The following is a 17,704-nucleotide window of genomic DNA, read 5'->3' on the forward strand; positions in this document are numbered from 1 at the left end:
CAAAGTTCAATCTTAATGATTTACAAAAGGAATAATAATAAATGACAATGATTTACAAAAGGAATAATAAATGACAATAAGCTGTAAATAGTGCTCAACAAGTAGAATACATAAAGATATATGCGGCATAGGCCTTCAGTGATTTGAATGTCAAGATAGACATCAATCGAATGATCAATAGGCGTCAGTGGCCTTAGATTGACACTTAAGAGCTAAGGGTAGCTAATAAATACAATGTAAAGATTGTCCAGGTTAAATACAGGCGACATGGGCCTTCAATGAATTGAATGTCAAGATAGACATCAATTAGAACAATTAATAGGCGTCAGTGGCTTCAGTGAATTGAATGTCAAGATAGACATCAATAGAACGATAAATAGGTGTCAGTGGCCTTAGATTGACACTTAAGAGCTAAGGGTAGCTATTAAATACAATGTAAAGATTGTCCAGGTTAAATACAGGCAACATGGGCCTTCAATGAATTGAATGTCAAGATAGACATCAATTAGAACGATTAATAGGCATCAGTGGCATTAGTAAATCACTTGTAAAGCCAAGGGTAGCTATCAAATCCAATGAATTAATAGGCGTCAGTGGCCTTAGTGAATTGAATGTCAAGATAGACATCAATAGAACAATAAATAGGCATCAGTGGCCTCAGTGAATTGAATGTCAAGAAAGACATCAATAGAACAATTAAGTAATACATAAGTAAATGAAAATTGAATAGAACGATTTACGTAACCTGAATAAAATTTTGAAGAGGAGATGCAGCCAGGCAGACAGGCAATGACTCCGCAATACCCACAGGAACAGGACATCAGCAAGCGATGATGTGATCTGGCCATGCGATGACAAACATGGAAGCGTCCACCACAGCAGGCAAATCCCCCAGTGGAAATGAGAACAGGAGCAAGTAGAATTCCAAACGAATAATCCGACCTTCAAGTTGTTGAATTTTTAGAATGATTTCCAAACGGTAGAGATGATGAACTTGAAAGTTTGAGTTTCAAGAGGTGAAGCCAATCGTTAGAAGAATGGCAATTGAAGCCCACACGAGGTTGTGAACTTGACAAAGTTTATCAGCATAAGTATGCGAAGAAATCGATGAATAGTTGAATCACAGTTGAAGAATAGAACAAACGAATTAATTTGAAGAAGCAATTCACACTTTAAAAACGTTCTGTAGATCAAATAAATAGCGATAAACGCCCACACGAGGTTGCAATTTTGACAAAGTTTATCAGAGTAAATATGCAAAGCAATCGATGAATAATTGAATCACAATTGAAGAATAGAATAAATAATGAATTAATTTGCAGAAGTAATTCACACTTTAAAAACGTTCCGTAGATCAATAAATAGCGATAAACGCCCACACGAGGTTGCAATTTTGACAAAGTTTATCAGAGTAAATATGCAAAGCAATCGATGAATAATTGAATCACAATTGAAGAATAGAATAAATAATGAATTAATTTGCAGAAGTAATTCACACTTTAAAAACGTTCCGTAGATCAAATAAATAGCGATAAACGCCCACACGAGGTTGCAATTTTGACAAAGTTTATCAGAGTAAATATGCAAAGCAATCGATGAATATTGAATCACAATTGAAGAATAGAACAAATGAATTAATTTGCAGAAGTAATTCACACTTTAAAAACGTTCCGTAGATCAAATAAATAGCGATAAACGCCCACACGAGGTTGCAATTTTGACAAAGTTTATCAGAGTAAATATGCAAAGCAATCGATGAATAATTGAATCACAATTGAAGAATAGAATAAATGAATCAATTTGCAGAAGTAATTCACACTTTAAATACGTTCCGTAGATCAAATAAATAGCGATAAACACCCACACGAGGTTGCAATTTTGACAAAGTTTATCAGAGTAAATATGCAAAGCAATCGATGAATAATTGAATCACAATTGAAGAATAGAACAAATGAATTAATTTGAAGAATAATTCACTTTAAAAAACGCTTCGTAGGTCTGATGAATATGGATAAAAGGTTTAGACCGAAAGCGTAGGTGCACTCTCGACTAGGAACCATTGCAAAAGACACAGAAACCGCTAAATGCTCGTTGAAAAAAGGAACATGCCGGATGTGTTAGAAACGTAAGCAACACGTTTACAGACGTTTGGTGAAAAAGTAACAAATATCCAGAAAGTAAGATGCCTAAAGACAAAATAAATTCCAAAAAATCGAATAGTACAAATATTAAAATTGCAACGGCAAATAATCTGACGAAAAATATGAATAATATAGGAAACCAACTTTGGTTGCAGTGGCAAAGAACCGTGACTGTGACGTCACTGGTCAGCGCAGACAGACAAAATGACGACATGATGTCTATGTAGTAGCGGAACGAGTAACAAGTGGAACCGTTCCAATAAATGCTTTGTCAGATTTTACATCATATTATATTGTAGGCATCATGCTTAAAAAAAATTGTTTCCAATGTTTCTGTAGGTCCATCTAGTCAATATATTATGTTGTGTTTTGTGTCTTGTGAATTATCTTATACACTGTAGAATATTTGGCAATAGATCATTTTGAATGTAATAACGTACAACTTGTTCATTGATAGAGCCACCAGGCGCCCCGCGTAACTTGGATGTGATGGAGGTGGGTAGCCGGTGGCTGAGTATCCGGTGGCTGCCTCCGAGTGGCGTCACGCCCACCTCCCAGTTCCTGGTGCAGTTCCAGAATGACGCAGCCACGCTCTGGAACAACATCACCGTGAACGGCAACACGCACACTGCGCATGTCAGCGCGCTCATTCCGCTCACCGTCTACTTCCTCAGGGTAATCGCCATCAATGATGTCGGCAGTGGCCTGCCCAGTGAGATCATCAGGGCTGTCACGCTGCAGGAAGGTCAGTTGCAAGTGAACCAGTGACCATTCAGTAATTTTAACGGTCATAGATTCACGATTATTTGGTACCTATAATCGGCCTATAATGGATAGATTGAATAAAGAGTAACATACAGAATAACTCGTCGTTTGGAAAGTAGGGTAACTGCTTTAAGTTTTTTTTATAGAGATTGAAATTTATTTTGCCAAAGATTCATACATATTGAAGGTTTATTATTTCGAAATGAGACTAGATTTAAGCCTTGTACACACGTCCGTACAGATTCGCGCGAACAACCGTATGCACACCTGCCTCAGCATTCACTGTACGTCCTTGTGGACGCGATCCACATATGCCTCGGCATTCAAAAAGCTATCTGATTTGCAGACGACACGAAGACATGGTAGATGTAGATTTTCCACAACATGACAACAATGGCGCCATTCCATAATTGAAGATAGTTATCACAAATTGCAGCAGTATCATTTTATTTCAATGATTTATATAATAAAATCAAAAATAAAACTTGACAAACGATGTTGGTGGGTTGAACGTTTGTAGGTTGAAGTAAGGAAATAAATTGCTGTAATTGAAATAAAATGACATAATATTGACAACTCAAACTTTATTAGGTTGTCAAAACATTATCTTGTTAATATACTGAATCTAATTCAACTAGTTATCTAAACAAAAAATGATATCATCATGAGGGAAGCAATAACTCCACAAGAACGATTGGCTCTAACTTTGAGATTCTTGGCATTAGGCGATTCATTTGTTGGTTTCCAATATCTATTCTGAATCTCAAAAAAAGAAAATTTCTACAATAATTCCAGAAGCTCTGATGACCTAATCAAAGCACTCAACACTGTCTCACAAAATTGACAGTCTTCTTTAAGGAAATTAGCCATAAATTGAATCAAATACTAAATTGCTGCCCATTTTAAACTAACTCTGCTCATACACATGACAAAACAAGATTCTCCAAAAGATTAGCTTCAAGATTTACCTTTAAGGGAATACTAGTTCAAAGTTTGAATAAATCTCTCTATAGATAGCCTAGCTATCTAAAATTTATAATATCATATTGAAGATTACAATTTTAATTAACAACTCTGATTGATAACATGAAACAAACACAATATGATTTGATAGCCACAGTAAAATAATATTTGAGCTATACTTTCTTGTAGGAACCCTGTAGAGGAGCTTTTTTCACTTAAATTATGCAGTTCTAAATTTGTTAATCATGATACAAATTATATACTCCATGCATGTTTCTATTTAAATATTTGACAATCCACATATCCTACAAAAATCCTACAATTTACAATTAGTTATTGGATCACAATTTGATTTGTCATTCATTAACCTAATTCATTGGAATTAGGTTATGACGCCTTCAATGTTTACGTTTTGCCTCACCCGTATGACAAAATCGCGTCCACACGTACATTCAATGCTCGCCCGAGGCGCCTTTGAGCACGCCAAAATACCGACAGGGTTCCGGTTCGCCCACATGCCTCAGCGAACAGTGTCCACACGTGCGAATGCAAGCCCATACACGTATGCTCACCCGAGGCAAACGTACGTGTGTACACCGTTTAAGTTTGACACACATATAGGCACCTTAAACTTAAATTATAATAGCATATAACAAGTTGACCAGCTGTGAAACATGAAATGAAAATAAATTTTAGGACACCACCAACGAAAGAATAAATGTTTCCTGTTGATAAGAGTTGCAACAAACTTCAAGATTAAGTTTACAAAAATCAAATGGAAAAAAAATTAAACGAATGGAACTATAGACTGCTAACTTGAAAAAAGTTGCCTAGCAATAACTAGGACGAGGTGGACCTGGAATTACTTTTTTCGAAAACATCAAACGTTTAGTAAACGATGTTTAGTTGTATCTATCTGGAACTGGCACTGATTATTCAACTGAATTTTGATAAAACCGTATCGGCAAAAGCTGCTAACCTATAAATTCGAGGTTTTATTATAATTCATCGATCATCAAAAGAAGGTTTTGAACTCAATAAAACGTAAAATTAATTTTTATTTCAGACATTGAAACATTATTTATTGGATGTGCTCTGTCCAAGGGTGATGCGCAACTCAAAGAAATTATTTTAAATCTCAATTGGGTCAAAAATATAATGTATATGGTAGCCTACACCATAATTTATTATTTTGCTACTAAATAATTTCTACAATTTAAATAATAGAATATTATAGTACCCTTTGAAAATAATAGATTGAGAATATAAATTATAACAATTAGTGAAACGTTTATTTGAAATTCATTTTATAACTTATAGATCGTGTGAACACTGAAACAAGTTGTTATAATTTATATTCTCAATCTATTATTTAATTATTTCCAAAGGATACTATAAATAATTATTCATTTTTTTCAATAAAAATAAGTAGCCCTGATTTCATACATTTTAAAAATTTCTACAATATTCGTTGTTTTGGAAATCAGCCAATGTGTATCATAATTTTTTCTCAATTCCACTCCAACAGGTTAGTGAGAGAGAGAATACATATATCGCTCAAACAATGTTATTCAGTTTAAAAAATACGAGGCATTAGAATTGCAGTATAATTCATTATAATTGAATATTTTTCGAGCCAATTCCAGACGATCCAACGTGTTCTATTGAAATAAAATGATGAAGATGTATTGCTTTGTTTCAGCTCCAAGTAAGCAACCTCAGGACGTGATGGTTGAAGCGGTTAACCAAAAATCTTTAGTTGTTCGATGGAAGGTAAGAATAGAATATCACTTGAATGAATTCATAATTAAGAAACTATATAACTTCCTCATAATGTATATTAAATAATAAATGGATGTTTTCCTTCCAATATTTGGGCTTTTCTTCCGAAGGTCTGGTTCAGTCTTATATTGATACCTATGATAAATTGCATATCATGAGCTTCGACATGATGTTTTGTTGAACAGTAAATAATGTTTTGACCTGATTACAAATTGAATATACACTATATCATGATTGGTGCAAGTTCCGATTTTTATGGGTTCATGAACCATAGAAGTAGGTAGTAGGCCTATATTATTTGGCTTTATACTTTTGTTTGAAAACTATATTCTGCTGAAATAATAGTCAAAATATCGGGGCACCGAGCTTCGCTCGTTATTTATTTATTGACTATATTGACATAGAGAAACAATAGCATAAGTGGTTTAGTATAAAAATAGCATATAAACAATAGCATAATTGTTTTACAGCATAAGTGCTAATGCTATTTTTCTCTATGCTATTGATAAACCGATCACAATTCTTTAAAATGATTAGGGAAGGACTAACAGACACAGCCCAAAACTGTTTCTTCCCCTAATTTTGATTAATACACTATAAATAGTTCAGAAAGTAGGTTATGTTCCATACACTTGAATTCAGGTTAAATTTTCAGTCCAAACATTTGAAAACAAAATATTTCTAATTTAGAATATCTACAAACCAAATTGAATAACAAAATAACACTTACTACACACTTAAAATTGTCAAATAATTATCAACTTTGAAAATCATGATATACTCTAGTTTAGAAAGATTATCATGTCATGTCAACAAGTCAGATTATTTTGATCAAGTCGATTAAATTGTCTTGATAATATTTCTCGCTGATTGATTACACAGCTGGGAATAAATCTGTTTTTCTCCCACACACGCATTGTGCGTGTGAAATTATCATATGTTTTTCCAAGGACGAATAATTGTTATCCTTTTCATGTCCTTCAGCGAGTTTTCCCAGGGATGAGACCTAGTGCAATCGAATTTTTATTTCATAAACCTACTATGTTCCAAATTTCGTGAAATTCGTTAGTGCCGTTTTCGAGATCCGTTGAACATAAATAACCAGATATAAGTAAATATAAATAACCAAATACAAAAATATAAACATACAGAAATTGCTCGCTTGATATAATAGGATAATATGTATTGTAGAAATTATTGTTTTCAAAATGTGTAAATGAGTGCATTGAGTACATCGGTTTAGTTTCCAGAACTATGACAAAAGAAAGGAAGCAATCAGTTTTTGTTTATTGAATCTGTTCTATTATTATTGGCTAAGAATATGCGTTTATATTTCTTTCAATTGTTTTATGTGTTAGTATTGTTGTATGTAAATATGTTTGAATGGCTTATGCTTGTAAACTACAGCAGTAGAAAGTCAACTTTTTCTTTCTTGTCTTGTGTCTATTGTTGTATTGACTCCTCCTCTAAACACGGACTTGTTCCATATTAGAGGGAGTGATTTTCAGGGAATATATTGTAAAATGTACTTTCTGGAAATAAATTAAATTGGAATTTGAATAGATGAATAACAAAATCTGACATATCTTGATTCAAAATATATAATTCAAATAAAATATTCAATGATTATAATATACATTGTTTTCCACCACAAAATGTATAAATAGGTTATACGAACACTAGAAGAATTGAGCTGTTGCTTATTTTGTCTTATTTTTCTATAAATTTTGGACAGTACCCTGACTTTGGATTGAGCCGCGCCAACGTGATTGGCTATCACATTTCGTACAGAGAGCCTGGCAGTCAACTGGAAGTGAAGACCGCGAGAGGACATGAGAGGCAAGAGTTCTTGTTGAGTGGCTTAAAGCAGTTCACTCGCTATGAAGTTACAGTCGATGCTTTCAATGATGTTGGGTCGGGTCCCCCGTCTCATGTAGTTATCGCTACTACGCTTCAAGGAGGTAAAGCAACATAAAACATATTGGAAATCTATCAAGATTTGGCTTGGATTCAATTGAGAATAATAAGATAAATAATAGCATTAGAATTGAGAATTTTAGAAAATATATTAATTAATTTCAAATTATAGGCTATATGAATACTGTTATCTTGCAATATTATTGTAACATACTGAAATGTATTCACATTGAATCAAAATGAATATTAATTTAACCTACTGTTCATGATCTTAAATTAGAGTGAATATAATTGAATTAGTTTGGTATAAAATAGAAGATAGATAGAAGACAATTTTTTGAATTTTCTACTGTTTTCATTGACATATCTATAGAGTATTTTTAACATAGAATTATAGTACACCTTTTGATATTAATAAAATCACTGATGGTGTGCATGATTCAAGTCCCGACTGTGGCGGCGGACCCCACAGCACAGAGCATCTTTTCAGCTGCCCCTCGAAGCCGACACTACTGACAGCAGCCAGCCTCTGGACTGACCCCTGTGGAGTGGCCTGCTTCCTGGGTTTTGAGACGGAGGAGGAATGAAACAACAGGGTTCCCGAAGTTGCTACAACAACAACAATATTAATAAAATAATGGAATGAGAATACAAATTATAATTATACTTTATAATTATAATTAACTACTAGTATTTTATAAATACAAGAAAGTAGCCCTGAATTCATACATTGATATCTGTATATAATATTATTTTTAGAAACGAAAAGTGATAGGCTTACTGAAATTCTTATATTTATGGGATGTGAAAAATATATTTTGTATATAGCTATTATATCAACTAGAGTAATCTAGAAGACATGATTTGAAGTTATACAAAGCATTCCGGTACGACCGCTGGCTTATAGAGAATTTTTTTAGAAACTGATAAAAACTTTTTTTTGTCAAGTTTGAAGGCTATATGGAAGTGTTGCATACATATTTCTTCAAACTAGTCATTTTCTGAATTTTTATTGTTATTTTCATCTGCCACTTATAAATTATTAGTCTATAATAATAATTGCTCAGATAGCCTGCCATATGCTTAACTAGTAGTTCTGTGAACAGTAGACCTCACGCATTTTTCTCATCCACAAGTATCTGATGTCACCTTTTCTAGTTGATTCACTTGAATCACAATTCACAGTTGAATCATGTTTTACTATTAAAAACTGTTATTTGTTTTCTCCAAGATCAAAAACTCACTTATGTTAATAAACTCATTCCACGTTTGAATTTGTATTCCATACGATAATTTATCCAGTTTCGTGATAATCTTTCCATCTGATGAAAATATTTCTCAACTGTTTTAAAATTGTTTTTTCCTCTACCTACTGTCAAAAGTACTTACTTTACTCCCTGAAACATGATACTAAAGTGTCACTTTTTCGCTCTCGGTAGACTACTAAAAAACAGAAAAACTCCCTAGGGAGTAAAAGTGACTCTATTTAAATAACATGGGAAGCATCTCTATTTAAAAAACGTACATTTGGAATAAGTCAGAAGGTCTAAGCTCAGATGAGGAAGCATATAGAGTAGTCATTAAACCAACTAAATTCAATACCTCAACCAGACACTTGATCGATATATAAAATTTATGTTTGTATACTGAAATTATTATTACAAACTTCATATCACTAAACTAAAAAAATGTTTATATTTTTTTCTTTTATTCCATGTTATCCAAAATATCAGCCAACGAATATTACTTATTAACTAATCAAATTTGAAACGGGAACTTCATCATAGCTGTAGTTTTGGCTGTCATTGTTGTTACAACTTTAGCCGACAGATAGTGCTGTTGGAGGAGAACTGTGATTACAAGCCAGCTGTTTCTGTTTACTTTTTAGATTATGTTGTAACATCTTGTTTGGTCACATACGTTTTTAAATAGTTATTTGTATATCAAGAGTGAAAAATACGACTTTTTCTCCCTGTGGGAAAAAGTTTGAAGTCTGAGGCGAAGCCGAGGGCAACAATTTTCCTGAGGGGGAAAAAGTATTTTTCACTCGTGATGTACACAACATTTTTCCTCCATCTTCATTTTTTTATAGAAACTGCAAATAAAATCATTTTAAAAACTTAGGTACGTATTGGTGACAATGTTTCCTAACAACATAACCTAAAATCTAAAACCTAAAAACCGGTCAGCTGATTGGCACTGCCGACTGCGCTATCTATCGGCAAAAGTTGTAACAATTACCTATATCAGCTGAGCGGCTACCAAAAATGGCTGACTCCAGATCACGCGTTTCAGATTTGAATTGCAGATCAAAAATATTTGTTGGCTGGTATTTTGAATAGAATAAAATATTTTTAAAATTGTTTACATTTTTATCGTCTACAAAATAAGAATATAATATCATACAAACATATATTTCATGAGTTGTTCAAATTTCTTATTGTGGTATTGAATTCAGTTGACTCAATGACAGACACCTCTATTACGCTTTCTCATCTGAGCTTAGACCTTCTAACCTATTACAATGTGAGTTTTTGAATTAGAGATGCTTCCTATGTTATTTAAATCGAGTCACTTTTACTCCCTAGGGAGTTTTTCAGTTTTTTACTACCGAGAGCGAAAAAGTGACACTTTAGTATTATGTTTCAGGGAGTAAAGTAAGTACTTTAGACAGTAGCTGGAGGAAAAATTATTTTATTAGCAGTTTTTATAAAAATGTAACTTAGGTAGAGGAAAAATGTTGTGTATATCACGAGTGAAAAATGTTTTTTCTCCCTCAGGAAAATTGTTGCCCTCGGCTTCGCCTCGGGCTTCAAACTTTTCCCTCAGGGAGAAAAAACAGAACTTTTCACTCTAGATATACAAATAACTATTTTTTTCAATCAAGAATATTATAATTTCTTCAGCATTATTTAGCTCATTTATTCATTTTTTATTTTATTTTCAATCACCTATTAAATTTGTTCTTCAAATGTGAGAATATTGATACTAACCCTACCTTATAGAAATAGACACGGCCAGACATCTGTGTAATGCATGCAATGAATAATCCACTTGTCAGCTGAATTGATGATTGTTCATGAATAATTCTATAGTCCGATTGATCCTATCTTCAAAATAGATGATATAATTATATAGTGATATCAAAGTATGGAGGAATTTCTTTTGTTTTCTTATTATCCTTAAAATGAAAAATTTCAAAAACTTTGTGTATACATCGACGTGCAGTTAAAAAATGAATATTCCTGCCAAATCTCATCGAATTATATCAACGCGTTTGGCCGTAATCGCGTTACATACAGACGGACAAAAGAAAATACGAGTTGAAACATAGACCTCACTACGTTCGGTCAACTATTTATTGTTTTTGCATTGTTATATAAATTTAGTGTATAAACATTGATTGAGTCAATATTTGAGATACTGTAGGCTACATATTGGATTCGAATTTGTGATTGCAGTGCCTGAAGAGCCTCCTCAAGAAGTGCAGTGTCTTCCTGTTTCATCACAGAGCCTGAATGTACGCTGGGAGCCGCCGCCCAAAGAGTATTGCAATGGGGAGCTGCAGGGCTACAAGATATTCTACAAGCAAGTGGATCCGCCATTAGGTATCTGTGATTACTCACAATATTATTCTTGCCATTTTTGTCACCTAGAATAAGCTTCTATGATTATTAAAAGTCGTGCGTTACAATCGGATTTCAAATCAAATCGAATAATCCACCAATCCAAATCAAATTTAGTTACCCTTTCCTATTCAATAATTGGAAATATTATTTGCTATAACGCGTTCAATTTATCCTAATTATTTACTTAATGAATTGTAATATGTTTATACTGTTGAAGAAATATCAGCTTACTTCATGTTTGTGAATTATTCCATGCTATAGATTATTTTCACATCATATTATTTTCTCTTTCTTGATTCCATGTCAATTATTATTGTGATATGAATATATAGGGTTTGATATTGAAATAGGTGAGCTATATATTTTTTTAATATGTTTATTATAAAGCTAATGGTGTGAGTTGTGCTAGAGATTATCCAACAATGTTATTGAGAGAAATTTGTAGATTTAATAGTTTAGAGCTAAGTCGAAAGTTTGCTTTGCTATGTATACTACATAAGTTGTGTAATAATCTATTGGATTGTCCGTTTTTGATTGAAAAGTTATTTTTTGTGCTACCAAGGTCTACAGCATTCAGAGTTATTAGGACATTTAATATTATAAAACCAAATACCATTTGCCTTCAAAATTCTTCATTTCTAATTATGCTCCAACTATTTTATGATAAAGTGTTTGAGAATTGTGACATAAATAGAGATTCTTCACCATAATTTAAAAAGAAATGTATTCTAAAACTGAGATAGTGTAATTTGATTTTTTTTACCAAGCTTGAACTGTTTTTCTTTAATTATGTATTTTAATGTAAGCCGTTTTGGGTGTATCCCGTGGCTTGATTTAGTATATACATATTGTACTGTAAATGTGTTTGGCAAATAAATAAATATAAATATAATATAATATAAATATATTTCATGCTTCATAGGTATAGGGCACATCTTGGGCCTATAATAATAATTTGCTAGGGCCTTTAATAATTTTATTCCAGCCAATGTCACACGGCTTATAGATAGTTTTATTTTAGCAGACTAATTGCAGGATTGAAGAAGATTATTTTCATTGTATTAAGCAAGGTTTGTAATGAATAAAAATAATGTTGTTCTTACAAAATAACAATCAGCTTCATATAGTTTTCAACGATGATCAGGATATATATCTATTGAAACTGGATAGTTTAGAAAGCCGTCCAAAGCAAGGACTGCTATGCATTGATGGATGTGATGGACATATTTTCGACTAATTTCATTTCAGTTGAATTTGCTAGGTGCACCGGCTGAAACCGAAGTGAAGAAGAGCACCAATCTGGAGACGAATCTCGACGGACTGATAAAGTTTGCCAACTATAGTATCCGAGTGGTGGCATACACATCGGCCGGCGAAGGCGTGCGCTCTCCGCCCATTTACTGCAGCACTGATGAGGATGGTAGGTTTCACACAGGGGCGACCCTTTTGCTTTTACACATTTACTCACATCTTAAAATTTTCAAAAGTCACATCTTACAATTCAAATGAGCAATAATTTAGGCATTATAGAAAACGCTCACTTTATTGTAACATACAGTGTGGAGTAAACAATAAACCTATTTGTTTCAAGTACAATATACTATAAAAAATGTAGGCTATTGTATACAAAAGCATTATGAGAGAAATAATGATTTTCCGCTGGAATTTTCAAAAAATCCCAAGAAAATCAATGTATATTGCCGTGCTACCAATTTTTCCTTAAACGGTTGGATTAGCATTTAACACCTATCACCTAAGGAAAGTTGTCGGCTCCAATAAAATAGATTCTTGATAAACTGTGAATGGATCTATTGCCTATGAATGAGAAATCCAGTTTTCAGAGCAAATTAACTTATAATCTTCAGATGAAAATTTTTGCAAAAACACAGAAATATAGGTACAAAGAACAATAACTTACAAGTCTAAGCGTCTAAAATTACTACCTACGAACTAAGTACTTAACCAGTTTACAGTTGAAACACAGTGGCTATTGGCTTTACTATACAAACAGCAAACTTTGCACAAAAAATTTATATAAACTTCAATCTAAAACATTAATAAATTCATTTAAACAGACAATAACTCAGAGCACAAAATTATACAAGCAACAGCCAGCCATGTTTTTCAGAAGAAGGTCCAACAGGAAAAAGACACAAGTTGCCAGTCACGAAAGACAACGCCCTGTTCAATATCGATCTTTACAGACACGTCAACACAAAATTATAACTTATAAATTTAGAATTCACATTCTACATCTGTTCTCAATAAAACTTTAATTTGAAAATGTTATTTTAAATTTTTATACATATATTCTATTCAAATAAACGATTTATTTAGTAATTTGTTAACCCTACCTCGGTGACATTATGGAACAATGCAACAAACATTTACGATAATAAATTCTCCGTCAAAAAATTTGTCCGTCTATTGATAACTCTGACATTTACTATAAAGTTCCATAGATCTCGAATTGAAGATTCGATTCCAATGTGAGAAGAAAAATGTAATATTACAAATACCCCCCTCTTAACATAAAAAAATTTTACTGTTTGAAAATTCAAAGAAAAAATTTACATTGACCCTAATGAAAATTGTTGAAATTTAAATTTGAGAACAGTAACAATTTTTTCTAGAAAAACAATACATGTCATCCAAAATTATTGAAAATTATTATAAAAATTCATCAATAGCGTTTGTTATATGTTTCCAAACAATATCTCGAAATATAGAATATCAAAATTACTTTTGATTTAGCTTTATAATTTAAAGAAAAATATCTCAACAGAAAGTTTAATATGTAAAGAATAGTTTTTTGAAATTGCACATAAATTTAATAGATAGAAAAATTTAATTTTTATTGCATAAAAAAATTTAGTATGTTGAATAAAAAATTTATTATTATTATTATTATTTTTTTTTTTTTTTTTTAAATGAATTGATGAATTGTTACATTTAATTTTCACATAAAATTTCAATAGATCAAAAAATGTTCATTTCTTTCACTATTGACGCGGTTGATTTTATTGATGCACATTTTGGAAAACAGTCCGTTAAGGCACTCAGTATGATTTTCAGTTAAGTGTGACTCCAATGTGATGACGTTAAGTGTTGGGCTGATCTGGATGCACGTAGTGTTGGGCTGATACTTGTAGTCGACTGCTGCATACCAAACTCGATACAGGTGACATCTCTGTTAGCATTTCTTCATGTTTGTAGTAGACGGCTGCATTCCAAATTCAATACAGAGTCACATAAATTTTGTATCATATTTGTAATTATACAATGTACATTTCAGGCTTGAAATGACAATGTAATTTGTTTTTTGGAAAAGAGATAGACGCTGCATACAGGATTAATTTAGGTGAGGATTAATTTAGGTAAAGTTTGGTTTTTTTTTGATATTTTCAGCTTTCAAGGTTTAGAGTTCTGCATACAGGAATAATTTAGGAGAGGATTTTTTGAATCAATTCTTTCATGATACTGTGACTGTTCTTCTGAATTCAAAGTTGTGAATGTGAACATGGATGGCAATTACCTCCAGGTAATGCAGTAGTGTTGAAGTTTGAGATACAGAGTCAGCAATAAGCATTGGCATTGCTATTGGCGTATGCTTTGGTGTCGGCTTTGGCATCGGCGTTAATATTGGCATTGGCGCAGGCATTGGCATTGGCATTGGCGCAGGCATTGACATCAGCACAGGCATCGGCGTTGATTTTGGTATCAGCATTGGCGCAGGCATTGACATCAGCACAGGCATCGGCGTTGATTTTGGTGTTGGCATCAGCATTGGCGCAGGCATTGGTGTAGCTATTTGCATTGATTTTTGTTGTTGGCATTGGCGCAGATTTTTGCATTGGCGTAGCTATTGGCATTGGCATTGATTTTTGTTGTTGGCATTGGCGCAGATTTTGGCATTTTGGCGTAGTTATTAGTGTTGGCGCAGGCATTGGCATTGATTTTTGTTGTTGGCATCAGCGTTGGCGCAGGCATTGGCATTGATTTTTGTTGTTGACATCAGCGTTGGCGCAGATTTTGGCATCAGCATTGGCGCAGATTTTGGCATCAGCATGGCGCAGATATTGGCTTCGGCGCAGGCATCGGCGTAGATATTGGCGTTGGCACAGGCATTGGCGTAGATTTTGGCGTAGTTATTGGTGTAGGCCGCAGCGTTGATTTTGGCGTAGATATGTCACACTAGTTCGAAAATCACCCAAATGTTCTTAACACTCTTCATGGCGTTCACTTGTTACTGATTTCGAGATTCACATGATAACTATTTCAATGTTAATGTCTGTGCTGTACCTGTTATCTTAAAATGCTTATAAACTAAGAAGAAAAACTTGATTAGGCTATCCATACAATCTAATACACATAAAAATTATTTTAAATATATATGAAATTGAAATTTGTTAACATCTTATTATACAGTCAGTAATACATAAATTGTGAAATATGGACATATCAATGATAAATTTAAAAAAATTCATTTATTCACTGTTCAAATATCAACATTTTAATCCATTCTTCAAAATAGAAATAGAATTTCATAACACCCTGTATCATTATCAAAATTGTAAAAAACAAACATCATAACAACACAACAAAAATTTAATTTCAATACATATTTCAATAATTTCAGACATTTGGTCTTCTATTCAATCATTTCATAATATATTTGCATTTCATTATTAATATAACATTTCATTTATAGCATGTTCATTTCACATTTATGATTTATCATTCAGGGTTTCAAAATTATTTAGTTTTAATTTTGTTCAAAAATTGTATAAAAAGCAAATTATTTAATATTATTAATCATCGTTTGTTGGATACTATAGTTTATTTCGACTCTTCAATGTTCTAAACACAAACTACATTTCATGACAAAACTTTACTATCAATCATTAAACAAGAAACCATTCAAAACATCAATAATATTTTGCTTCAAAGGCAAACAATATTCATAAGTAATCATCATTTTGCATCTATGGCAATCAACATTATTAATCATTATTTTTGCATCTATGGCAATCAACATAAGTAATCAACACAAAAATTATTATCTCATTACTGCCTCTCTAAGTCATAACCTCTGTTATTCCTTCTTTAGGCAATAATGGGTTTCCATCTCAAAAAAAAAAACAATCACATACCAGCAAAATTCTAATCAACAAACCCCACTAAAAATTCTACATACACCCTAGCATCCATTTCAAACGATAATCAATCATATCAAAATTTATAGAACAAACAGTTTTAAAATTTAAAAAAAAAATATCAATTACAAAACACTTTAGAAAAATTTTAGCCTTTAACTCATTTCAATTGATAATATAACACAACGTTTTAAATTAGACCAATTATTTTTTAAAATAATTTAAAATTTAAAGACTGTATAATAAGTATAAACATTTCAAGATTATGACACACAGATGATCAAGATGAAATACTGGGTAAATAAGTTCCCTAAAAAATACAAACAAGAGAAAAAGAAAACTGGGTAAATAAATTCCCTAAAACAATACAAAGAAGAGAAAGATTAATTAGAGTCTATCCTACATGTCAGTACTGAACTTTCATGAGGAAGTATATTTAATAAAATATACTACTATGGAATTTTGTAAATTCCAAGTATGACTCTAATTTGTTATAATTGTGAGCTATCACTCCCACAAAAACAACTGGTGAAGGAAAAAAAAATGTTGACTATTGTGACTGGGTGGAAAGTTCCTAGATGTCTGTAAGGCAATGTGATAGCAGACTCTAGTATCGGACCACAAAAACAAAAGTATGCAAAAGGTTTTACAAACATTTGTTGTTGCAGTCATAAGGTTTTTATATCGCAAACAAGTAGGTCAGATAATCGAGTCCAGCCATATGTGGTTCACGCCCACACCTCTAAAAAAAATCACACCTACTTGTCTACCAAAAATCCAAAGTATTGGACAGCAAAGAAAAAATAAAATGCAAATGGGTTAAAAGCCCAGAAGAAAACTATAACCTAATTACATATGGCTTATGGCACGATATGCAATGAAAGATGAGAACATGGGACATAATTGCTCTGAAAAACCTAACTACCTAATATGATACCTAAAAAAAAAATAGACATGATTAAAATATGTAATACATGATGAAAAAATATACCACAAGCAAACAATTATTTACACAACAATGGATAGATTTTAGAAAAGTTAAGTTTTATCAACAATTAAAGATTAGGAAAATAAGCTACTATTTTAACTTCCAAAATTATTTCAGAAAAAATACAAATTTAAATGACTATGGACAAGATTGGTTAAGATATGCTTCATAGAAGAAATTTACTGAATATTACACAAAGACAGGAAAGAATCGAAAATTGAAAAGATTAAGGGCCAAGAAAATAGGCTACAGGAAAGAAAAAAGATACAATTATGGACTCTTACCATACGTAGTATTTACGGTCATTGCTATTCTGAATCCCGGCATGACACAGGATTCCTAATCATTGTGTGTTGGGGAATA

At 32.4% G+C, this 17,704-nt stretch overlaps 1 protein-coding gene across 1 annotated transcript in view; it reads left to right on the forward strand.

Moving 5' to 3' along the window:
• Positions 1-17,704, forward strand: part of LOC111054122 (Down syndrome cell adhesion molecule-like protein Dscam2) — a 204,423-nt gene that overhangs the window by 162,255 nt on the left and 24,464 nt on the right. Inside the window, exons 15-19 of the mRNA XM_039420188.1 lie at positions 2,599-2,886; positions 5,572-5,642; positions 7,387-7,612; positions 11,030-11,176; positions 12,459-12,617. Of these exons, the coding sequence (XP_039276122.1) occupies positions 2,599-2,886; positions 5,572-5,642; positions 7,387-7,612; positions 11,030-11,176; positions 12,459-12,617 (891 nt within the window). The remainder of the gene's footprint in view (positions 1-2,598; positions 2,887-5,571; positions 5,643-7,386; positions 7,613-11,029; positions 11,177-12,458; positions 12,618-17,704) is intronic.

Source organism: Nilaparvata lugens, chromosome 2 (genome assembly GCF_014356525.2).
Source record: "Nilaparvata lugens isolate BPH chromosome 2, ASM1435652v1, whole genome shotgun sequence".
Classification (NCBI taxonomy): Eukaryota; Metazoa; Arthropoda; class Insecta; order Hemiptera; family Delphacidae; genus Nilaparvata; species Nilaparvata lugens.